A 25,360-nucleotide genomic window follows, 5' to 3' on the forward strand; every position below is an offset into this window, starting at 1 on the left:
CTGGGACGCCACGGCACCCAATTAACAAAGTAAAATGCGGTACCAGCAGGTCGAGCCCACCTCGGCTCCAATTCTTTTTTTTTTTTTTTGTATTTTTCTGAATCTGGAAACGGGGAGAGACAGTCAGACAGACTCCCGCATGCACCCGACCGGGATCCACCCGGCACGCCCACCAGGGGGCGACGCTCTGCCCCCCACCCCCACCCCGACGTCGCTCTGCCGCGACCAGAGCCACTCTAGCGCCTGGGGCAGAGGCCAAGGAGCCATCCCCAGCGCCCGGGCCAACTTTGCTCCAATGGAGCCTTGGCTGCGGGAGGGGAAGAGAGAGACAGAGAGGAAGGAGGGAGGGTGGGGGTGGAGAAGCAAATGGGCGCTTCTCCTATGTGCCCTGGCCGGGAATCGAACCCGGGTCCCCCGCACGCCAGGCCGACGCTCTACCGCTGAGCCAACCGGCCAGGGCTCGGCTCCAATTCTTGCTTCATTACTGCCTGTGGGACATCGGGCGGGTTTCCTACTTTCTCTGCTCAACTATATAGTTCACCTGTAAAATGGGGATAATAAAAGTACGCACGTCGCAGTGTTAGGAGGTCAAATTTGAGGATAAAACTAAAAATTAGGTTCTTTAGTTAGTGATGCAATTAACGGGCGCTCAAGGGGAAAGCAATTACTTGTAAATGAAGAGTCTTAGGGTCGGCTTCCTGGAGAGCGGCTGGGGGACCACGAAGCTCCGGCCTGCAGTGAACTCAACTCCGAACTCATCAACTTCCGGGGTCACCCGAACTTCCTGTCTTCCCTGCCCCCACCCCGACCTCACGCCCCTTAAAAACCCCCGAAAAAAGCCGGGTTCGGACTTCTCAGCCCTGACGGCTGGGGCTGTCCAGAGAGGCCGAATCTTCTCTGGCCGCAAGGTTCCATTAGGGCGTCCCTAGGACCCGCGTTCATGGACCAAGCCCGGGAAGGTATCCTGGAGCCAGAAGCGCGAGACGTGGAGAGATGTAAGCGCCGTCCTTACCTAAAGCTGGACTGACACGTTGGGGGTACCGAGACCGCCGAACAAAGCGTCCGTCTCTTCTGTACGACCGTACCGCCCCACAGATTCAGCCGCACTTCCCCTGCAGCTCAAGCGGACCGCCTGAGTAGCGCGCGCAGCTTGCTCTCACTGGGCAGCTGTCCCAGCCGTTGACCAATAGCCTCTCTTCTTCTTCCTTTGGTCGCCGTTTGCTGAAAGAGGGGCGCTCTCATTGGCTGGTCCTTTGCAAACAGACTAGGCGGGACCAGGGTGAGGAGCCCTCTCCAATTGGTTAAGTTCAGCCCTCAAACGGAAGAGCGGAGGAAGGGTTTTACCGCTCTTGATTTGAATTTCTGGCGGAAGGAAGGTTTAAGATTTCTCTGTACAATTGGAAAAGAAGATGCAAATACTAAAACGGTGGCTCCTTCGCTGGCCCAGTAGCTCAGTTGGTGGAGCGCCCCATCTTTACCGAGGGTTGCGGGTTGATGTGGATCAGGACACATACAGGACTCAACCAACGAATGCATCAATAAGTGGAACAACAAATGGATGTTTGGCTTGTCGCTTTCTCCCCTCCCCTTTTTTCTCACTCTAAAAATCAATAACAATAATAATAATAATAAACAACTGTGGCTCCTGCTGCTTCTTCCTGTTAGGTAAAGAAACTTATCTATCCACAGGAGGGTAGCTAATCCAATAATTTTAAAATATTGCCCCCAGAAATTGGAGTCCGTAAAGAGGCCTGGGACAATCCCGTTGGTATATATACTCTTAGGGTTGAAAAGCACATGGCAAAAGAATTTGCTTATACGATCTCTTAAGTCCCAAACCACTGCAATAAACTGCTTGCTGCTAAACCATTGTCATGTCACTTAACAGCAAATATTTTTCAGGTATCTCCCTGAAAGATGAAATCTCTCTAAAATCAAAACCTCAGCACAGACTGCACATTGTCAAAATTTTATTTCAATGGAAAAGGTAGCAGAGGAGCATAAATAATTGAAAATCATGTATAGTCCAAATAATGACTTTTCTCCTCCAAAATCCACCACGCACAACATTGGCATTTAAACTTTTTTCCCTTTCTTGTTATGGCTATTGAGTTTTAGCATGGCTAATGTGAGGAGAAAGGAATTTCCTTTTGAAAACACATCATATGCACTAGAGCAGGGGTCAGGAACCTATGGCTCGCAGCCAGATGTGGCTCTTTTGATGGTTGCATCTGGCTCGCAGACAAATCTTTAATAAAAAAAAAAATGTTAAAAATATAAAACATTCTCATGTATTACAATCCATTCATTTCCTACCGCTCATGTTCATGGTTGCGGGTGGCTGGAGCCAATCACAGCTGTCCTCCGGGACAACACCAAATTTTTATTGGATAATGCATAACGTACACAGGTCGTTGTATGGCTCTCATGGAATAACATTTTAAAATATGTGGCGTTCATGGCTTTCTCAGCCAAAATGGTTCCCGACCCCTGGACTAGAGTGTAAAAGGTGTTTGAGTGATTCTCACTGTTACGTAAGTATTGCATGTTCAATGCAAAAACAATTAGAAAAAAATTGTATTTATTGATAATAGAAAGAGAGAGATTGATTTTGATAGATACATGAATTCCAAACTGCCCTTTTGCTGTTCTGCTTGGCTGCCTGACCTCACCCTTACTGGACTATTGCTCCTGGGGCAGAGGAATTCCAGGAAGCTGGTCAACCTGCCCCGAGAGGGAGCATTCCAGAAAGCTGAAATTCTAAAACCGTAAAAGAGAACATAACAGAACTTTTGCCTCAGTATCCTCTCAGGCGCTCCCAAACAGTATATAATTCGCCCCTAGTCTGTAACCGGTGCTCTTCTCCCCAGGAGAAGTGCCCGGCAGGGTTCCTGTCTTCCTTTCAATAAAAGCTTGTTACTCTGGTCTTTTCGGATTCCAACATTTGGTGCCAAAACCCGGGACAGGGTACTAACTGCCTGGACGATCCCTCTTTGCCTTCCAAACTTACAACCAGGGAAGCAATGGGCAGCAGCAGCTCGTCCCGGGCTTACTCCCTGATTCTGTTTGGACGTGTAATTAATTGTAGGTCGATTGGCCGGCAGTCTAACCCTGTCCTGAACCCCTGCCGGACCAGAGAAATGTAAGGAGTTTCTCCCTTCCTCTTCCCCGGTCGGCTTCTCTTTTTCACAAAATTTTCTCTGGTCGGATGGTTTTCTCTGACACGCCTCACGTTTTGAGGGGTTTGACTTTCAGTCTCAGTAGACTGCACAAAAGACTAGGTGTTGCACTCGCCGGGTAAAACAAACACTGGAGACGTTTGGAGAGTTTCAGACAAAGTTTTATGGCCAAGAGAAAAACAAAACAAAACAAAACAAAACAAACCTGCGCAGGGGTGAGCTCAGGTGGTAGTCACAAGAGCCACACCGAGCGCCTACAGTCTAGGGGTTTTTATAGCGTAGCAAGCAAGCAGTTCATACAGAAGCGAATTTGGCGTTTAGCAATTGGCTCCCCCAAATTAAATTTTAGTCACGTGCCTTAGTAACCAGTCATACAGTTGAAAGCCCCAGCTAGAAATGTCCCTATCTATCCCCTAGGATGTGGTTACATTTACTATCTTAGGAGTTTTTACGACTTCCTTATCTCAAGGACTCCTCAGCTCCTAGCCATCCTGGGAGTCTAACGACTTCTCTATCTCAAGGACTCCTCAGCTCCTAGCCATCCTGGGAGTCTGGGCTCATCTGTTTACTGGACTAGTTCCTTTGAAGTTATTTCTAAAGCCCATTAATGTATTTTATGGCTTTGATTCGAATGTCACACTAGGCACCTAGCCAAACCTCTCCACTCTCTCAGACTTCTCGTCCTCAGAGCTCCCTGACAGGTGATGACGACCTCTATCAGGGACGACTCCCAGGATGACACAGAGATTCTCTCTTCTTGGGACAGTGACAAAAGGCAGAGACGCCCCCTCTTGCTCACCTGTCTCCACTATGGGGTCTTCAGAGTCTAAGCCTTCTGACCAGACCCCCCTAGGATGTCTCATAAAAAACCTCACTAAGTTGAGCCTCTCTGTCCTTAAGCCAAAAAAACCTCATTTTCTTCTGTAACACGGTGTGGCCCTAATACAAATTAGACAATGACTCCCATTGGCCTGAAAACGGGACATTTGGTTACAATATTCTGAGAGACCTTGACAACTTTTGCCACCAGACAGGGAGGGCATCAGAAGTGCCTTACGTGCAGGCAGGCTTCCTTTTACTTTCGCTTCTGTCCTTAATTTCTGTGCCTTCTGTTCTATACGCAGATCGTTTTGGCCAAAGAAACCTCACCTAATCTTTCCTTCTCCGCAGACTCCCAACTCTCTCCCCCTCCTGCCTGACCCCCCCGGGGGCACTCCTCTCTCGGGACCCCTCTCTGATCCCTCTGCAAATCTCTTTTGCTTGAGTCTCTTCCCTCCAAGAGCCCCCTCCCTTTGCAGAAACCTGTTTCTCATTCACCTGCAAATACCACACTCTCTTTCTCCTCCCCTGCTGGCCGGTGGCCCCTCCCTTCTTCACTGTGTTCTTCGTCCCCTCCCCCCTCCTTTGAAGCCTAGACTTGGAATGAGCACACCATCCCTTATATATTTTACTGGCCAAAGCCAGTCACAATGAAAGCCCAGATTCAAATGGTGGAAAAGTAGACTCCTCTTTATTTTCCTTTTAAAAAATCATTTCATTGTGGAAAATATTGAGCATATTCAGAAGAGAAGAGAGCATATAAACCCCTATGTACTCATCATCCAGATTCAAGAATTAGCAACTCAGAGATAATCTTATTTTACCTTTTGCTTTATAATTATTTCCCTCCCCTTGGATTATTTTGAATGAAATCCCAGGTATATGGCCTGACCTGTGGTGGCGCAGTGGATAAAGCGTCGACCTGGAAATGCTGAGGTCGCCGGTTCAAAACCCTGGGTTTGCCTGGTCAAGGCACATATGGGAATTGATGCTTCCAGCTCCTCCCCCCTTCTCTCTCTCTGTCTCTCTCTCTCCTCTCTAAAAATGAATAAAGAAAAAAAAAAAGAAAGAAATCCCAGGTATATAATTTCATCATCTATAAACATTGAAGTTTATAGAAGAGAGTATTCCTTTCTCTTCATTTGAAGGGTGATTGACATACAATAATATTTTAGTTTTATGTGTAGACTCTGCTTTGTGATGTGAGGAGCTACATAGTCACAGGGCCAAGAGGTATAGATACTTCCAGCTTCTTGTCCAGGGGCTCCTTAGTTTCAGTTTCAATCCAAAGCTTTTAAAAAGACGTCCAGTTTTTCTAAGATTTCTGTGAATGAATGAACAGAAAATTAGATAAGAAAAGGAAGCTGAAAGACAAGCCAGAAGCACAAAGATGTTTCTATACTGTACAATAGTATAGAAACCGCACTACCTTTGGTCTGGCTGGAGCCTAAACCACCATCTGCATTCATGCCTTTGTGATATGACGTTACCTCTTACTTGATCTACTTCTCAAATACAAGCAGCTTCTCAAATACAAAGGAGAAGTAAACTCACATCTTAGTGTGAATAAGTCTCGGGTATTGGATTCTCTAATACCAGGCGGAGCATGGGTTGTAAGGGAGCCTAGAAGAGGAAGGAAGGAAAGGAGAGAGGGAGGGAGGGAGGGAGATGAACAAAGAGAGAGGAAGAGAGTGGAGTGGGGTGGGGGGAGAGAAGGAGAGAAAGAGAGAATATAGGCTGGAGTAATCTACCTTCCTAACCCACTTTAGACTAAACAACGTCACTTAGCACAGTTTCTGAAGTCCTGCAGTATTGATATTTGAGCTGTAGAAGTCTTTGTTGTATGCCCTGTGCACTGTAGGATGTTGAGTAGCATTTATCTACTAGATGCCAGCAGTGTGCCCTGCCCACCCCATCTTCCCTGAGTTGTGACAACCAAAAATGTCTCTAGACATTGCCAGCTGTCTCCTGATGCAAAAAATCACCTCTGCTTATGAACCACAAAGAAATCTTTCACAAATGTGAAATAACACGTGTGGCACACATTCTTTAGATCAGAGAGGACCGTACCATTAACAGAAGGCCGCCTGGAGGGCTCATATGCCCGGCAATCATCAATGATCTCCCGCAACTGTGAAGGGCAATCTTCACCCAGTGGCTCCTGGTGCCGGTTCACAGCCACCAGCTGGTACACCTTCTTAGAATTACAGCCTGGCAGGGAAACAATAGGATGGGAAGCTTAAAAATTGCTCTGGCACTCACATCTTTCTGGATAATGATGGCTGGCATCAGACCAAAGGACTTTATGTACTGATAAAACAAGAGCTTGTAATGACTTCATTGACCAGCCCAGGCAGTGCCCACATAGGAGAAGGACACACTGATAGGGATTTTCTAGTCTTTTGGAAAGGGGCCCAATCCCAGAACCATCTGAGCTAGCCTTCGTGCTGGTTACCTTCAAACGGGATCTTCCCAGTGGTGATTTCCCAGAGGACAATTCCAAAGCTGAGAGAAAACCAAGAAACAGAACAGTCATAATGTTCCATTTTTCCCACACCCCTTAGCCATTTCTAGAAACTTCAGTGAATTTTCTGATTGCCATCCAATTCTACTCAATAGAGTAGTTATGATGGTTCTTGATATGAAGTTTGACTTGGGTTTTACTGCCCCATTCATCTGAGTTAGAGGCTGCTTAAGAACATGAACATACCTACCTGTATATTTCAGCTTTCATGTCATATTTATTATATACATTTTCCAGTCTTTGAGGTGAAATATATGCTATGGAACTGACTCTCTCTGCTTCTTTTCTCTTAATTTCTCTACTGATGGAATTCTGTATTTTGCTCAACTCAAATCCTGAAAGCTAGATAGAGAAGTGAATTAGAGACAGAAGGAAACAACATGATCTTGGGTTGGGAGTAGTGGGTGTGGGTTGGTGCTACACCTGGCAAGGGGATGACCTTTTGCCTTTGGGATGTATTTCCTGTGGTGTCTTCTGCCTGTGTGGCTACCCTACAGGCTGGCATTGTGGGTTTAATTTCTTGTGATGCACTGACCAAGAGAAACACAAAGAAGTTCCTTCTCTGTAAAATGGGGCGATGAGGAATACCTGTAAGACTTGGTAAGCTGCAGTTGTTCTACTATTACTTTGTTAGATACAGGGCTTTCTCAGTTGAAGGCTCAACTCCACTAAGTGAGGGTGGACAGAGGTGCAGAGAGCCACCACATGGCTTGCTTTCTCTCATAAGCCAATGATTAAATGACATAGGCGCCTCCCTTCTGTTCTATTTGACCTTATAGAACAGCCAGCCTGTTTTTTTGGATTTTACATGACAACTGTGTTGCTCCCATTGATTCTGCACAGTCAACACCATGCTCTTAAAGAAACCACAGCACAATTAAATGGGAGCACATGTTCTCCTTTGGTCCATGCACACCTGTCATTAGCACCTGTCATAGGCACCATGTGCAGAGGTCTGCCAGCCCCAAACTTGGCCAGATATGCAAATCTAGGGGCAAGGGCAGGAAAAGGATAAGACATTTTGAGGGCTCATCCCCTTTCCATTACACGTCTACTAAGCACAAACATCTGGCACTATGCTAGATACTAGAGACGAAATGCTGAATAGCACCTGTTACAGTCTGGCAGGATGAGGACCACAAGTGATGTAGACATAGTGCTTTGGGAGCACTTATATTGCACCAGCAAGGAGGAAAAGCAGAATAGACCTGTCTTCTGCTTTTTGAGGGCTATCCCTGACATTCATAAGGCTGGAAGAAAGAAAGCCATCTATGGATGACAAAGAAAATACTCTTTTAGCATTTGGGGATTGTGGAGTTAAACCCTTTCCTCTTCCATATAAGAATCTGACTTTTTAGCTACATTCTCCTGGGAACCTGATATAAGCAGACTGTCACCTATGCTTACATGAAATATTGTTTGTGACAAAATATTCTCACTGGTAAATGCTTATGGACAGGGGGTATGGGGACAATAAAGAGCTGATAGGGTTGCTGGGCTTTGTGGTGACTTATAAGTGGCATGCCTGTGTCAGTCTTGTGGGTCCAAACGCCTAGTTGGACCTGAGAAGACCCCCTGGTGGTACTTAGAAGTGGTTTCAGACATATAAAGGGAAATAATGCTTAGGCCATCTCTGGTAAGGGGGCAACGAGAGAAGCCAGACATCATGGTAACAGGGCGGACTGAGTCTGTCCCATGTCAGGCACATGGAAAGCTGCCCAGTCAGGGAAAGAGCTGAGTTCAGTTCTAAGGTAAGGCAGAAAAACAAGCAGGCACAGCTTTTCTGGGAAACAGGTGTCTGTTACTCAGTTCCAAACAGTCACTAAGGTCAACTCAAGGAGCCCCCTGGAAGGCCACACTCACCTTCACTTGATAGTGGTTAGCTACCAGGAAGCTCCTGCTGCTGATGTTTCTGTGGAGTTCGGGGCTTTCTGAATGGTGCAGCCTGACATGACCAAAGGCAGGAAGCATTAGTGACGTTTGCTCAGACCTTCCCAGGGGTAGTGACAGTTATTATCGGGACAACGAGGCCTGTCAGTACCATGCCTTCCTCGTGGGGACAGGAACGGGTGGACACTTTTAGCTATCTACCAGGGCAAAGGGGCTCCAGCGCCCACAGATATTACTCTGTAGATGGCAGCCGGGAGTGTGAACAGTGAAGTATGCGGAATGGGGAATGAGTATGCAGGGCTGCTAAAAGGATCAGAGACCATCTGCATGGGGCACTTACAGCATCCCCTACAATCCAAAATTACTTCTAAAACTCACTAGTACGGAGAGTTAGCATTTATAATTAATTCTAATGTATATAAAATGAGTAGCTGAGGCAGTATTTCTGAAAGTATGGGATAAATGGAATGCAAGTTGACACAGTAAAAAATTTGTTCTTTCAACTTCTGATGACATCAAGGAGGAGAAAGTCTCAACTTGGTGTCAGGTTCTTTCATACCTCTCTAAACCTGCGAATATCTCCTTTGTACAAAGAGAATGTGGGTCTGAATTACAGACCTTTTGGCAGGCAGTATCATCCAGGCAGAATTTAATAATAATGTTTTGGTTTTATTTATGGTCACCTATTTGTGACAGGTGATTCTGGTTTTGGATGTATGATAGTAATAGACAGGGTCCTTTTACTTTATTTAGGTTTTTTTTGTTTTTTAAAGTGAGCTAATTTAAAGAACAGTATTAAGTAAATAATACTGGCAGCACAGTGGGCAGGGTAAAGATCATGCAAGTGGCCTGTGAATGACTGCCCTTTGGGGGCCCTTGGACTAAAGAAACCATCAAATCTGCATGTGAGAGTAGGGAGAGTGGCCAGATAAAATACAAGACATCCAGTTGATTTTGAATTTTCAATAATCAATGAATTTTTTTTTTGGCATAAGTATGTCCCAAAATTGCATGGGATATTCTTCCACTAAAAAATTATTTATTGTTATATGAAATTCTGTGTATCTGACATTTTTAGTAAAAGTATGTGTTATGTAAAAGTAAAAGTTTGTAAAAGTTAGTAAAAGTTTGGCATATATTTACATTAAAACATCATTATTGCTTTTTCTGAAATTCAAGTTTAACTGGGTATCTTGTATTTTTATTTTCTAAATCTGGCTACCTTAAGAATAAGGCTTGTCCAACTCTGTAAAAGCAACCGGGACATGAAACTGGACCTTTAATTGTGTGATCTGGTGCTCACTAGGTTAAGCGTCCTTTCCCCTTCCTGTCTAAGGTATTATAAGCAGAGTAAGTAATAAAAGGGTAAGGAAGGGAGACTCTCTGGGGCTCTGGCTTGTTCTCTCATCATCTCTGGGATTATCAGTAGAGGAGCCAGACTCATTTTATTCTTCCTAGCACCCTTTCAACCCATATGGTACCTGTGCAAGCCTCTGGCTGCCCCCAAGACCAGGACGATGCGCTCAGCTAATTTGAGGTCCTTTTTCTGATTCAGCAGTTCCCTCAGGGTCCCGAGCTCACAGTATTCCGTGACAATGGAGAATCGAGGCACAGTCACTGATGGAGAGAAGATCAGCCCCACTCAGAGGCTCTCCTCTGCAGCCCATTTCCCACGTGTCTACAGAGCAGACTCAGCTCGGCACTGCTTCTCCCCCACCCTCTATCCCCATCTCACCAGTGTGCATCTTGACCTCACTGAGTGGGTCAAATCCCCACCAAGCTCCCGTACTTCTTCTCTGTGGAATTTGACGTGTTGTAATTATACATTTCTCATAGATATCTGAGTAATATCTCCCCCACTCAAGCGAAGGAAGGCCCCAGAGGGCAGAGTTGTTGTGTTCACACAGTGCTCACAGGAGCTTAGTAAATACGTGCAGAAGGAATGAATGATGCACAGACCACAGCGGCTGGTGAGGGGCGCTCTGGGTCGTGGGCCTGAGATGCAAGAACTGACAAAGAATGAGCCACTGAAAGTTTTCTTTAAGCCCCTGAGGCTGTGGAGAAACTTCTAGAGTGATAAGACAGGAGTTGCTCTGTCCTCTGTAGGCAAGAGCAATAAAAACATAACCCACAGAAAAGGCCATGCTAGGAGAGAAAAAGCAACCACATTAAAACATAACAATGAAAAAGAACCTAATGCATAAGGTTCTTGGTAAAGCGACAGGTTAATTGAGTTTTTAGGTTTGATCTACACTGATAATGATCAAGGGTAGATAGATTCCTTATGCTAGTCACTCAGCTTGACGATGTTTTATTGCAAAAAAATGTGCCCATCACTCAGACCAGCATCTGAACAAGACCCCCTGGGTTCGCAGAGGACTGGTAGAGAGGATGTGGCCACATTAGTGCAAACCAGCCCTCGGGCTGAAGCCAAATTCAAGCCCTCCTTTCTTGAAAGGAAATGAGAAGCTACATCTTGGGATGTAAAAAACTTAACACATTAACACTGATGATAATAACACCCTGTAGATTCCACCCTTTCAGTTGTTCTTTAAAAATACAATGTGTTATGACGGAGATCTATGATAGATCACCAAAAGAAAGAATAATGAGCATGCCTTACCTGCTTCATCAATGCAAATCCCAAAAATACGCAGGATGTTAGGAGAACTAAATTTCTTCATGTTTCTGATCTCATTATTGAAAGTGTGCCTTGCTGTTCTATGAGGATAAAAGGGACAATTAGGATTTCAGGACTGGAAGGGCCCTCTGAGAACATTTAGTGTAGGGGCCATCTTTGTATGTGGGGGATGTGAGGATTGTCAGTGTCTCCCGGGGTGAGAACTGTTGCTACAATGAGCTCGGCTACTAATGGCAGAGTGTGGAACCGCTCAGAAGTTTGGCAGCAGAATTAGCATGTATGAAACATATGCGACAACATAGATTTACCTTGATAATATCATGCTAAGTGAAAGGAGACAGACACAAAAGGCCACATACCGCATTATTCCATTTATATGAAATAGCTGGAACACACAAATCCATAGAGACAGACAATAGATTAGTAGGTGCCTGGGGCTGGAGATGGTGGGGGTGGGAGTATATGGGGGTGACTACTACTGGGTATAGGGTTTCTTTCTGGGCTGATGGTAATGTTCTAAAATCCCTTTATGGCAATGGTTGTACAACTCTGTAAATATATTAAAAACCATTACATTATATACTGTAAATGGGTGCGTCTTAAAGTATGTGAATGATATTTCAATATAGCTATTAAAAAATACCATCCTAATCAAAATCTCAATGTGTGTATTGAGGAATGTGATACTTATTTAGCTTAGTCAATCTGAGAAAGAAGAATTAAGAGGAGGGAGATACCTTACTAGATATTAAAAATTACTACAAAATCATAATAAAAAACAAAACAAAACAGAATGTTACCAGTGCAAAGACAAATTGACAAGTGGAACAGAATAGAGAGGTCATAGCCAGATCCATGTCTAAATAGAAACTTAACATGCAATAAATCAACAGGGCACCACAAACCAACGGGGAAAACCATTTAATAGATGGTGTAGAGAAAACGGACTCACCGTGTGGGTAAGAATAAAAGTAGGCCCTATATAATATCAAATACAAAGGTGGATTCTAGGAGTATTAAAGCCTAAATGTGAAAAATAAAACCACAAAGTTAATAGAAGAAATCTAGAACAGTGGTCCCCAACCTTTTTTGGGCCACAAAACGGCTTAATGTCAGAAAATATTTTCACGGACCGGCCTTTAGGGTGGGACGGATAAATGTATCACGTGACCGAGACAAGCGTCAAGAGTGAGTCTTAGACAGATGTAACAGAGGGAATCTGGTCATTTAAAAAAAATAAACATTGTTCAGACTTAAATATAAATAAAACGGAAATAATGTAAGTTATTTATTCTTTCTCTGCGGACTGGTACCAAATGGCCCATGGACCGGTACCGGTCCATGGCCTGGGGGTTGGGGACCACTGATCTAGAATACCTAGGAGTGTGGAAGAGCACCTCAAGAGCACAAACAATAATGTAAAAGTTTGGTAAGAATTGATAAAATCAAAATTCAAGATGTCTGTTGATGGACACCACTGACAAAATTATAGAAAATTTTGTGATGAGAGAGACCTCTGCAATACCTAAAGCTTAGAAATGATTGATTTCTACAATATACAAGGATCTACAAATCGATGAGACAAAAACAGCAACTGTGATAGAATAAAGGGCAGAGGATACAAGCAAGCAATAGAGACGTGGAAACCCAAATAGCTAAAAGTCATATGAATAAATGTTTGAATTCTAACGTTAGTAAGCAGAAATGCAATTTAAAATAATCAGAAGATGTTACTTTATAACCATAAGGATGAGAAAAATTGGAAGGCTGGATAATACCAAGGGTTGGTGGAGATATGAAACTTTAGAGCCCTCCCACGTTGCTGGAGGGAGTATAAGTGTACACAACCCATTCGGAAAAAGAATCTGGAAGTACTTAGTCAATTTCATATATGCATATCCTATGACCCACTGATTCCTCTCTTGGCAACATAGCCCAAAAGAAATTCTCATACAGGTCTATAAAGAGATACTTATGGTGGCATTATTTTTGGTGGGTGAAGGTTGAAAACGGGTAAAATGTGAATTTTACACATTGGACACCGTGGACAGCAGTCAGAAGGAAAGGTCTACAAGAACAGTACATGTTTCATGATGCTGAGTGAGAAAGGTAATAGTAGGCAACACTACCAGTTCTGAAAATTAGAAATGCAAGTGACATAATTAGCAACATACATTTTGTAAGGGTACATACAAATGAAATATACATTATTGTCTATGGAGGGGTGGGGAACTGAGAACCAGAAATGGAAGGGAATTAACTTTTTAAAATAACTAAATATATGAATAAAAGAAAGAAGTTTCTAGTGTTGAGGTTGGAAGACATGCATTTGAGTCTAGGCTCTGCTCCTTAAGAGTAGAGGGCACATAACATAACCCTTTGGGGCCTGGATTCCCCCACCTAAAAATGGAGACAATATGCCTGTCTCCTTGGGGAGTTATAGAGAGTAAGTGGAATGACACATGAGAGAACTATACAAAATGACCTACCCGATGTTTCTGGCCTGGACATTGTTGAATACTTTTATGGCCACTGAAAATTGATGGTATTTTCCTTTAAAAAGTTTGCTGAATTCATTTTCCCTTAGCAGGATCCAATTAGGTTCTGAAAGCTCCTCCTTCTTAATCTCCTTGATTTGATATTGTGGGATCTTCAAGGATTTCTGTAAGGCTGACCATAGGACAGAAGGAAATAAAGAGTCAATGAACTAAAAAAGGTATCCTAAGGGGAGAGGTGTCAGTAAATATGTGAGTGGGAAGAAGCCCTATTTCACAAACCAAACTGGCCCTGGCTGGAGGCTCTGAATGATTCATGCTGGGGGAGTGGTTCCAGTGCCTCTGAGTGGCCAGTAGACACACAGCTGGATGGCTAACAAAAATGTGTCATGCACTTCCTTTCCCTCCTCTTCAAATTGTCTGTCTCTCCAGCCCAAACCTCCAACTCCATCCCTCTCGCTCATTTTGGAGTTCCCCCTAGTCCTACTACTGCTTGAGCTTGGCACTTGAACATTTAGTATCTTGTCTAGTCATTTCAGTTCTAACAGATACATAGTTCAAGCTCAGTAATTCCATTGTTGGTGTGTGCTAACATGTCTCTCTTTCGTAGCCCTTCCTCCACCCTGCAGCTGTGAGCACCCGAAAGGCAAGTCTTTCTCTGTATCTCACTGTCTTCTATGTAGGAGGCTCTGGCATAATGCAGATACAGATTTGTCAAATGAGTGATGAGTGAGTATTTTAAACTTGATTTGAATTTGTTCTTGGAAATTCAGCAAATGAAGCTTTGATGCTACCTGGAGGAAGCTGTCAGCAGTTGGATAGGTGCTGTAAGATATCTTGTGGGTCAAGAAGTTCCCTTTAAATGCTACTCCAAGAACAGAAGCCTGGGCTAGTCATGAGCACATCCAAAACCTGTGGGCTGTGTCCAGCCATCCAGGCCAGAAAATGGGCAGTGGTGGAATGGGCAGTGGGGGGGGGCGCAGACTGGAGTTCCTAGTTAACAAATGGCTTTTGGTTTGGGGGCTGTCAAGTGCAGCAGAGTGCAAAGTAACTCTCAGTTCCTCACAATCTCCAGGATTTTTTCTGTGTCAGTTTTCAATTGTTCCAGTGAAGCTTCGATCATTTCACTTTCCTCTAGAAAAAGAGTAGCAAATACTCAAAATAGAAATGCTAATTAAAAGCACACTCAGGTCCCCCAACCTCCCCCCTTTTTTTACCTATCATATTCATTGCAATAGGAATCACTACTGTTGCTCACAAATACTTAGCTTTCTACACAAGCACGCAGGAAGTGCCTTGACACATGGCAGCGTGACTTGCTTTGATGAAAAAATGAAGTGAAAGGAATGTCGGGAACATTGCTGTCAACATAAAAGTTCCTGGAAAGAACAGCTATCTTAGAGAGTTTCCTGGACTCTTCCTGAATGAGAAATAAATGCTTTTTTCTGTAAGACACTTACTGAGGTGTTTTGTTTTTGTTTTTTTAACCATAGCATAATCTAATCTAGCCTTATTTATATACTCAAATATGTTTAAAAATTGATGAAAACTCTGCGTAAGGTGGCCAATCATCCTGTTTCCCCAGGACTGAAGGATGGGACTTTCAGTGCTAAAGCCAGGAAAGTCTCTAACGGAGACAGTGTGGAGGAACAGACACTCTCATACATCGTTGGTATGAATGATATTTGTATAACCTCTGCAGAAGACAACCTGGCAATCTCTATAAAAATTTAAAATGCCAATATTCTTTGCCCTGGCCAGGTAGCTTTGTTGGTTAGAGCATAGTCCCAAAGTGCAGAGGTTGATGGTTCGATCCTCAGTTAGAGCACATACAGGAACAGATTGTAGTTCCCTTCTCTCTCTCTCTCTCTCTCCCTCCTTTCCTCTCTCACTAAAATCAATAAATAAAAAAATTAAACGGCCATATTCTTTGACCCAGCAATTAGACCCACTTAGACAAATTGTTCTCAAAGATATCCTGAAATATATAAAAAGAGGCTTAAGGCAGGACTATTTACAATTGCAAAAAAGTGGACACAAATGTCCATCAACAAGGTGCTGCTTAAATATATTTGGCCCATGTATACCAAGGAATACTAGAAAACTCTATGGAAATTTATATGGAAGAATATTCAAGGTTTAATGAGAAAAGCAAGTAGAATTGTGTTTAGGATGCTGCTGACTGTAACAACGACAACAAAATCTATATACTTAAATATCTGAAAGGCTATTCAAGAAACTGGTGAGGGGCTTGACCAGGCAGTTGGAGCAGTGGGCAGAGCATTGGCTTGGGACACTAAGGACCCAGGTTTGAAACCCCAAGGTTGCCGGCTTGAGCGTGGGCTCATCAGCTTGAGTGTGGGGTTGCTAGCTTAAGCATGGGATCACAGACATGACCCCATGATCGCTGGCTTGAGCCAAAGGTTGCTGGCTTGAACAAGGGGACACTGGCTTGGCTGCAGCCCCTGGGTCAAGACACATATGAGAAAGCAATCAGTGAAAACTAAGGTGCTGCAACAAAGAATTGATGCTTCTCATCTCTCTCCCTTCCTCTCTGTCCCTGTCTATTCTCCTTCCTTCTCTCTCTTTCGCTAAAAAAGAAATAAACTGGTAGGGGACCTTGCTCCTCTATCTTCTGGCCTACTTCTCCGCGTTCATCTCTACTCTCTCTTCCAAGCCAACCACACTGATGCCATCCGGACCTTCTGGTTGTTCCTTGCACTTGTCACATTTATTCCCTTCTCAGGACCTTTACATCCGCTTTTCTCTGCTGGGAAGGCTCTTTTCCCTCATCTTCACGTGGCTCACTCCTTCTCATTATTCAAGGTTAGGAGCTGCCAAAATAGCTCAGTTGGGAGAGCATTAGACCAGAGATCATTATTCAAGGTGTCCATTTCAATGTCACCCAGTCAGAGAGGCTTTCCCTAAACACTCAGTCTGTACCCACTGTCACTTTCTATTTCATTGTCCTGCTTATGAGTTCCACTGATTTTGGATAAAATGACTTAGTCCTCTATCTGCAAACTTTATGTTTCATGAGGACAGAGGTCTTGTCTATTTTGCTCTGTGCTGTATCTCAAACACTTAGAATATAGTACCAGGCATGCAGGCGATACAGTCACACGCCTCATAACATTTTGGTCAATGATGGACTGCATCTATGATGGTGTTCCGTGATATTATAACGGAGATGAGAAATTCCTGTCAACTAATGATGTAACACAGCACATCCCTTGCATGTGGTGTAAGCACAGATGCTGGTGTAAGCAAACTTACTGCATTGACAGTGGTATAAACATATAGCACATACAATTATGTTCAGTAGGTAATACTTGATCATAAATGACTAGGTTACTGGTTTCTGTATTTACTATACTATTCATAGTTGTTTTAGAGTGTACTCTACTTTAAAAAAAAAGTTTACTGTTAAATAGGATGCTGTGTTATGCCAGCAGCAGCCTCATATACCTGTGCTTACTGTCTCTCTCTCTCTCTTTTTTTTTTTTTTTTTTACAGGGACAGAGAGAGAGAGTCAGAGAGAGGGATAGATAGGGACAGACAGAGACAGGAATGAAGAGAGATGAAAAGCATCAATCATCAGTTTTTTTTGTGGCACTTTAGTTGTTCATTGATTGATTTCTCATATGTGCCTTGACTGTGGGCTACAGCAGACCGAGTAATCCCTTGCTCGAGTGACTGTGGGTCCAAGTTAGTGAGCTTTCTTTTTTGCTCAAGCCAGATGAGCCCACGCTTAAGCTGGCGACCTTGGGGTCTCGAACCTGGGTCCTCGGCATTCTAGTCTGATGCCTATCCACTGCACCACCACCTGGTCAGGCTTACTGTGTCTCTCTTTTTTTTTTTTTGTATTTTTTTTTTTTTGTATTTTTTCTAAAGCTGGAAACGGGGAGAGACAGACAGACTCCCGCATGCGCCCGACCGGGATCCACCCGGCACGCCCACCAGTGGGCGATGCTCTGCCCACCAGGGGGCGATGCTCTGCCCCTCGGGGGGGGGGGGTCGCTCTGTTGCGACCAGAGCCACTCTAGCGCCTGGGGCAGAGGCCGAGGAGCCATCCCCAGCGCCCGGGCCATCTTTGCTCCAATGGAGCCTCACTGTGGGAGGGGAAGAGAGACAGAGAGGAAGGAGAGGGGGAGGGGTGGAGAAGCAGATGGGCGCTTCTCCTGTGTGTCCTGGCTGGGAGTCGAACCCAGGACTTCTGCACGCCAGGCCGACGCTCTACCACTGAGCCAACTGGCCAGGGCCTTACTGTGTCTCTTGATTGCATCATATTCTCTTGTGCTTGACTCAATCTTATATTGGTTTGTACAGTGTGGCATGTTGTTCAGGCTTATGGCCTAGGAGCAATAGGCTACACCATATAGCCCAGGTATGTAGTAGGCTAAACCATCTAGGTTTGTGTAAGTGTCCTCTGTGATGTTCACACAACAACGAAATAGCCTAATGACACATTTCTTAGACTGTAGCCCTGTCATTAAGCGGCACATGACTGTACTTAATTCATGTTTGCTTAGTTGATTAGTTAATTCTTCCTCCTGGGTAATTTACATATTAACAGAAGGTCCTGGAAAAACTAAGGCTGGAAGGAATTAGCTTCTGTAATTCCAGATATCTTGTCAAAGAGAGAATAGAGAGGCAAAGAAGACTTATTAGTATCAACACCCTTGCCCTCTCCCCCACTCTGGCTTGTCCACATTTCACCAGCCCCCACCCTATCTGGGCCCAGGGATGTAAGGAGTTCTGAGATACACAAAGGAACACCTGGTCAAACCTCTTCAGCTTTCCTGCTCCTTTGGTAAATCAAAATGAAACTAAAATGCCCCTATTTACTCCCGGGCCAAAAAAATAATAACACTTACCAATTAGCCTTTGGAAGACTTGCCAATCCTCCTCTGCATCCTGCCAATCCTCCTCTGCATCCTGCTCATCTTCTTGTTCCCAGCCTGCTTCTTGGGTGATGCATGAAGGAGGCACTGACCGATTCACCTGAAGCAGCAGTGAAAGCTCCTCCCAGACATCTGTCAGCCTTTTGTTTACATTTTTAAAGAGTCTTTTGTCCTTCCCTGATGTTAGAAACTTATGGATGTCAGATTTATTGCTAAATTTATCTAATCTCTTCTTAGCTTCCTCTAGGACAGCCTCGAAATTGTTCAGGGCAGTGGTGATATCAGTGGGCAGGTTGCTTTCTCCTTGGGCCTGGAGCTTTTGCAGTGGCTGCAGGAAGCCCTTGATGCGTTTCCCTAGACGCTGGTGCTGGTCCTTGCAGCATTCCTGCTCTTCACATTTTTTGTACACATACTGGCCTAAGGTGATGACGTTCTTCAATATATCCATACCTGGAAGAAACTAATGGAATTTGTCCCAGAATCTCCTGCATATTTACTATAGGGCTAAGGGAATCTTAAGGGTGTCTGATTTAAATGGTTGAAGAGGTCTCCCCACAATTTCATGTAAGGTAGAGATGGCTTGCTGTACATCAGAATCTGTTCTGCCATTCCATAATAACAGAGTTGTGGCTGGGAAGTGTTGGCCCACCTAGGATTCTATCTCCCAGCCTTCCCTGAGGCTTGATGCGGCCATGTGACTAGTTCTCACTAATGAGGTGTGAGTGGATATGACACATGCTATGGGCTGAGCCAAGTTTGTTTCTTCTACACACTATCAGTTGGATGCACAGGATGACACAGCCTGAGGGGTAGTGAAGCTCCAAGAAGGAAGGTGGAGTCTCAAGAAGGAAGAATCCTGGATCCCTGAATCATCACTTAGAGGAGAGCTGCTTACAGACCTGGACCATCTGCCATGAATTGTTACTTGGATGAGGAATAAACTTCTATTGTATTTGAGCCATTATATTTTGAGGTCTATTCATTATCAGTTTAGCCAATTCTAACAAATATATCCTGTCAAAGGGGATGGTGGATCGGAAAGCTCAGGCCCTATGTAAAGAAGGCAAAGTTTACCCAACAAGGAAAAAGGGCCCAGTGGTGGAAGATCTTCCAGGGTTTTTTTGTTTTGTTTTTCTTTTGTTTGTTTTTTTACAGAGACAGAGAGAGAGTCAGAGAAAGGGATAGGTAGGAACAGACAGACAGGAACAGAGTGAGATGAGAAGCATCAATTATCAATTTTTCGTTGCAACACCTTAGTTCAGGGGTTGGGAACCTTTTTGGCTGAGAGAGCCATGAACGTCACATATTTTAAAATGTAATTCCATGAGAGCCATACAACGACCCATGTACATTACGCATTATCCAATAAAAGTTCGGTGTTGTCCTGGAGGACAGCTGTGATTGGCTCCAGTCACCCGCAACCATGAACAAGAGCGGTAGGAAATGAATGGATTGTAATACATGAGAATGTTTTATATTTTTAACATTATTATTTTTTTTATTAAAGATTTGTCTGCGAGCCAGATGTAGCCATCAAAAGAGCCACATCTGGCTTGTGAGCCACAGGTTCCCGACCCCTGCCTTAGTTGTTCATTGATTGCTTTCTCATACGTGCCTTGACCGTAGGCCTTCAGCAGAACGAGTAACCCCTTGCTCAAGCCAGCGACTTTGGGTCCAACCTGGTGAGCTTTTTGCTCAAACCAGATGAGCCCATGCTCAAGCTGGTGACCTCGGGGTCTCGAACCTGGGTCCTCTGCATCCTAGTCTGACGCTCTATCCACTGAGCCACCGTCTGGTCAGGCAGATCTTCCAGTTTTGACAGCAATCAGAAGTCTGGATTTTTTTTTTTTTTGTATTTTTCTGAAGCTAGAAACGGGGAGAGACAGTCAGACAGACTCCCGCATGCGCCCGACTGGGATCCACCTGGCACGCCCACCAGGGGTGACGCTCTGCCCACCAGGGGGTGATGCTCTGCCCCTCTTGGGCGTCGCTCTGCCGTGACAAGAGCCACTCTAGCGCCTGGGGCAGAGGCCAAGGAGCCATCCCCAGCGCCTGGGCCATCTTTGCTCCAATGGAGCCTTGGCTGCAGGAGGGGAAGAGAGAGACAGAGAGGAAGGAGGGGGGGGGGTGGAGAAGCAAATGGGTGCTTCTCCTATGTGTCCTGGCTGGGAATCGAACCCGGGTCCCCTGCACGCCAGGCCGACGCTGTACCGCTGAGCCAACCGGCCAGGGCAGAAGTCTGGATTTTTATGTTAAATTTCTCAATTTAAAATCTTGTAACTACGTAATAAAATGTTTTAAAAATGGTGTAGTTCATCCAGCCTTGGCTGGCTGGCTCTGCGGATAGAACATTGGCCTGGTGTATGGATGTCCTGGGTTCAATTCCCAGTCAGGGCACACAAGAGCAGTGACCATCTGCTTCTCTTCCCTGCCCTCTCTTCCTTTTCTCTCTCTTCTCCCTCTCTTCCCCTACCACAGGCAATGGCTCAATTGGTTTGAGTGTGGGCCCAGGCACTGAGGATGGCTCGGTTAGTCTGAGCACCTCAGCCTCAGGCACTAAAAGTAGCTCAGGTGATTCGAACATCAGCCCCAGACAGGAGATGCCAGGTGGATCCTGGTCGGGGCACATGCGGGAGTCAGTCTCACTGTCTTCCTTCCTCTCATTTAAAAACAAAACAAAAGACAAAAAATATCTGTGCAGTCCAACACTGTGTGGGTCAAATAAAACATGTCTGACAAATGGACATTGCTCATGGAGCCCCAATTTGCAACCTTGGCCACAGTTGGGCAAGATATTCAGGATTGTAGTAGAAATTGTCTTTTGGTCCTGTCAGTTCGCTTTGAGAATGGCACCATGGCTTTGCCACAGGCACTAAAATAGCTCAGTTGCTAAGCAATGGAGCAATGGTCCCAGATGGGCAGAGCATTGTCCCATAAGGAGCTTTCCAGGTGGATCCTTGTCGGGGCACATGCAGAAGTCTGTCTCTCTGCCTCCTTGCCTCTCACTTAATAAAAAAAAGAAAAAGAAAATAAATTGGCTTTTGACAATCTTAATTTTTCTTTTTTACTTCTTTTCCCAATGCTTAAGCATCCCTGTCTCCTGAGTCTTTGCCCCAGCTCTCTCTGTTGTGTTTTTAGCAAGCTGTAAATTTGTTTTAGCCTACACATTGGCCTACACATCAATAAGACTTCATGTTATAAGTGCTGCCCCCCTCAGAGGCCTTTGCACTAAAGACTCAGGGATTTTCCAGGCCCAGAAGAATTGTGGACATTTGTATTGCCTTCACAGTACCCATTTCTCTACTTCCTATTACTGTCCAGATTAGCAATGGGTTTGTAGGGAGCTGGCCCCATGTCTGTTTCTAGGGGTAAAACTTGATGCATCTAAACCAGTGGTTCTCAACTTAAGGTTATTTTGCCCTCCAGAGGACTTGTGGCAATGTATAGAGACATTTTTGATTGCCACAACTGGGAGATGGGTGCTATTTACATCTAGTGGGTAGATGTCGGGTTACTACAGTGCAAAGGGCAGTCTCTTCACAATAAAGAATTGTCCAGCCCCAAATGTCAATAGTGTATGTAGGGGTTAAGAAGACTTGTTCTCAGCCATCAGACAAGTCCTTAGAGCCTATCAGTGGTCGATTCAAAAGTGGGCACCTAGTCTAACTTGAGTGAAGGGGAATGTTTGTTGTGAAGATTCCTGGATTCCCTAAGACAGTACAAAAAGTCAGCTTCTAATTCTCTCTCTCTTTTATCTGAATATGAGGGAAAGCATGGAGCCCTGATCCTAAAGTTTTGGGATGAGACAACCTACAACCTGTAGAATGAAAAGGAAAGGAAAGAGTCTGAGTCCTTGACCCTGAAGTCTAACCCATGTCTCAATGACATGTTTCATGAACCAATAACCTTTTTATTATTTAAACCAATATTTTTTATTATTTAAATTATGTACTTATAACAAAAGGCCACAGGGTTCAGTAATGAATGATGATAATAACAATGATCACAAATTTCTTTACTCATTTAACTATATGCTAAGTGCTTTGGAACCATGGGCTCACTGTCTCACAGATGGAGATACTGAGGCTCAGGAAAGTGGCATTTCAACAGGGGCAAGGCCATGGAAACAGTTTCCAAAGTACTTTTAAACAGAGTTAATCTCAACAGCTCAATGAAATAGGTAGGACACCTATTATTATTGCCATTTTACAGATAACAGTGTAGAGACGGCATTGTCCTGAAACCCAAATCTGGCTTTAAACCAAGGGTCCCCAAACTTTTTACACAGGTGGCCAGTTCACTGTCCCTCAGACCGGTGGAGGGCCGGACTATAAAAACAACTATGAACAAATCCCTATGCACACTGCACATATCTTATTTTAAAGTGAAAAAACAAAACGGGAACAAATACAGTATTTAAAATAAAGAACAAGTAAATTTAAATCAACAAACTGACCAGTATTTCAATGGGAACTATGGGCCTGCTTTTGGCTAATGAGATAGTCAATGTGCTCCTCTCACTGACCACCAATGAAAGAGGTGCCCCTTCCGGAAGTGCCGTGGGGGCCGGATAAATGGCCTCAGGGGGCTGCATGCGGCCCGCGGGCCATAGTTTGGGGACCCCTGCTTTAAACTATGAGTTAGAAACCAGCAGAAGTGAAACCAACTAAGCAACCAGTTAATACACCTCTGTTTTTCTTGTCTTAAAGTTACATGGATCTGGCAAAGGAAGTAACAGGTATTAAGGCACGCCTGAAAAGATTCAATGGATCTCAGGCTACCCAGTTATTCCCAGTTGCTAAGTAGATGCCTTCAGGGCCATTTCTTGGGACCCATGAGGGCAAAAGGCTTCATACTTCTCTCTAGTCCACAGAAGAGGAAAGCAGATGTGAAAGTGTTGCTCACGCAATCTTGTAGGTTTCAGCTTTATAGCTTCAAGCTCCGATTATATTTTTACCAGTTTCATCGAAAAGCTGCATCTCAGCAATACCAAATCAGAAAAGATAATGGGGGAAAACACCCCACTCATAAAAGTGACAATTTTACAGGAAATGATGATGTGGTATGAAGAAAACCACACAAAACAAAGCATGAAGAAATGAAGAGGACTGTTATATTTCTGGCTGGGAAGATTAAAAACGACAAACCTCCCAGTTTAAATTTAAACCTGACGATCCTCCCTAAATTTAAACCCAGTTTAATGCAATTCAAAAAAAACTCCCAATGGTATATTTTGGTATTGAAACTACATAGTCTTAAAGTTAATTTCAAAGAGGAAATTAATAGGGATAACCAGGATTTTAAAATATAAATAAATACATAAATAAGAGGACTTACCTACAAGATTAAAATACATTAAAAATTGTAATAACTGAACTTGCTTAGGGTTTATTCAGTATTAATAAGATAGCAAAAGGGTGAAAGGGAATATAAATACATATATATTTTTTGACTCAACAATGTGAATTTCTAGAACTGTATGCTGTAGAAAAGCTTGTATGTGTATAGATAGATGAATACTAAGATGTTCATTCCAGTGTTATTTATAATATGTAAAGCTTTAGCAGTAAAGCTGCTAAAATGGGAAAACTTACTATTTTTAAAAGTGAAAAATCTTTAAACAGTACTGACAGTATAAATTAAAAAAATATCTAATACAATTTCCTCTACTCCTCAAAAAAAAAAAAAAGGTTATCAGGCTTTCCTTTTCTGATGAGACACTATTCTTTCTCCTTGTGTCAAAAAAGGAAGAGGGTATTGTCATTAAGTACTGTTATCATATATCTTGGCACAGACAACCTAGAGTTCATCTGTCTAGGCTTCCTGGACGCTTTGAACTGATTCTTGAAGCCCTTCTGACCCCATCCCATGACCATCTCCATTAAACCGCTTCTTCAGCAGAAGGCAGTCAGAGACCAGAGCAGGCAGCCTCAACAATCAGAGCGGAGTAAACGAAACTAACTTGGTGCTGAGTTCCAGGAAATCACTCCCTCACCCTTATCCCGTACCTCCATTTCCCCTCCCAGCCCAGGGAACCCACTGCAGACCCTCTGCCCCGCCACCTCCTGGGACCGCGCCCCGCGACGACCCCCAGGCTCACCCTTGTCGGTCCTGCGAGCGTCCAATTTGCCCTGTGCACAGATCCTGCAAGACCACTCGGGCTAATCAGACGACTGCCTCTTGCCCAGTGGAGACGTCTGCGGATTCCCAGACCCTGCGCCTCCTTCCCTCCGGTGCCCCGCGCTCTGCGCTCCCACGTGGGACTCGCCAGAACTTGAGCTGTGACTGGGTTCCCGTTTCAACTCGAAGTAAAAACCGGATGGGTCCTTTGCCTGGATGCATCCCGCCCAGGGTTGGGCGTGGACAAGGAAGTCTGACACGCCTGGGAGCTACTCACAAGGGGCTTGTTGCCAACCGCTCAGGTGCCCTGGCTCTCTAGAAGCCCCTTTTAGGCAGTTCTGAGCGAAGTCTCCTTTCTTCCTCCTGGTATTTTCTTCCTCCCCTTCCCACACTCTCCCCACCTTCCCACATTCACTCAGTAACTACATATTGTATTTATAGAGCACAGCAAGTCCTCACTTAACATCTCTCTGTAGGTTCTTGGGAACTGCGACTCTGAGGGAAACCGGGTCTAAGGAAATCAATTTTACCATAGCAATGATATGAACAAGAGTTAAGTTTCTACAGCATATTTCTGGCCACAAAAACATCACCCACTGTTAAATAAACACCTAAAACACTTCAAGTATTAAAAATTGGGGAAAAAATATGAACTCTACCCACATGTAAGAAACATTAATAAAAACAAATAAGATCATTATTTTCCAATATGCTTACTCCAGTTCAGGGTCAGGTGGCTGCAGCCTATCCTTGCAGCTCAGGGTGCAAAGTGGGACTCACCCCAACAG

At 44.2% G+C, this 25,360-nt stretch overlaps 2 protein-coding genes across 4 annotated transcripts in view; both read right to left on the reverse strand.

The window, feature by feature from the left end:
- Positions 1–1,133, reverse strand: part of RFWD3 (ring finger and WD repeat domain 3) — a 43,895-nt gene extending 42,762 nt beyond the window's left edge. For both annotated transcript variants that reach the window (XM_066349422.1, XM_066349421.1), the window contains exon 1: positions 1,013–1,133. The gene's annotated coding sequence lies outside the window, so the exon portion shown is untranslated. The remainder of the gene's footprint in view (positions 1–1,012) is intronic.
- A 3,433-nt stretch (positions 1,134–4,566) lies between these two features.
- Positions 4,567–24,742, reverse strand: MLKL (mixed lineage kinase domain like pseudokinase). 2 transcript variants are annotated; one of them, XM_066348628.1, is made up of 10 exons: positions 24,553–24,742; positions 18,426–18,912; positions 13,543–13,723; positions 11,036–11,133; positions 9,894–10,029; positions 8,386–8,467; positions 6,713–6,864; positions 6,454–6,503; positions 6,069–6,209; positions 4,567–5,322 (listed from the first exon to the last, which is right to left on the reverse strand). In XM_066348628.1, exons 2-10 carry the CDS (start codon positions 18,898–18,900, stop codon positions 5,279–5,281), a joined length of 1,359 nt encoding a protein of 452 aa, XP_066204725.1. In that variant the 5' UTR covers positions 18,901–18,912; positions 24,553–24,742; the 3' UTR covers positions 4,567–5,278. The 2 variants fall into 2 exon arrangements, with proteins under 2 accessions (XP_066204725.1, XP_066204724.1); XM_066348627.1 differs by having other exon boundaries at positions 18,426–18,902; positions 24,553–24,685.
- Positions 24,743–25,360: the final 618 nt, after the last annotated feature.

The sequence above is a fragment of the Saccopteryx leptura genome, chromosome 9 (genome assembly GCF_036850995.1).
Source record: "Saccopteryx leptura isolate mSacLep1 chromosome 9, mSacLep1_pri_phased_curated, whole genome shotgun sequence".
NCBI classification, from domain to species: domain Eukaryota; kingdom Metazoa; phylum Chordata; class Mammalia; order Chiroptera; family Emballonuridae; genus Saccopteryx; species Saccopteryx leptura.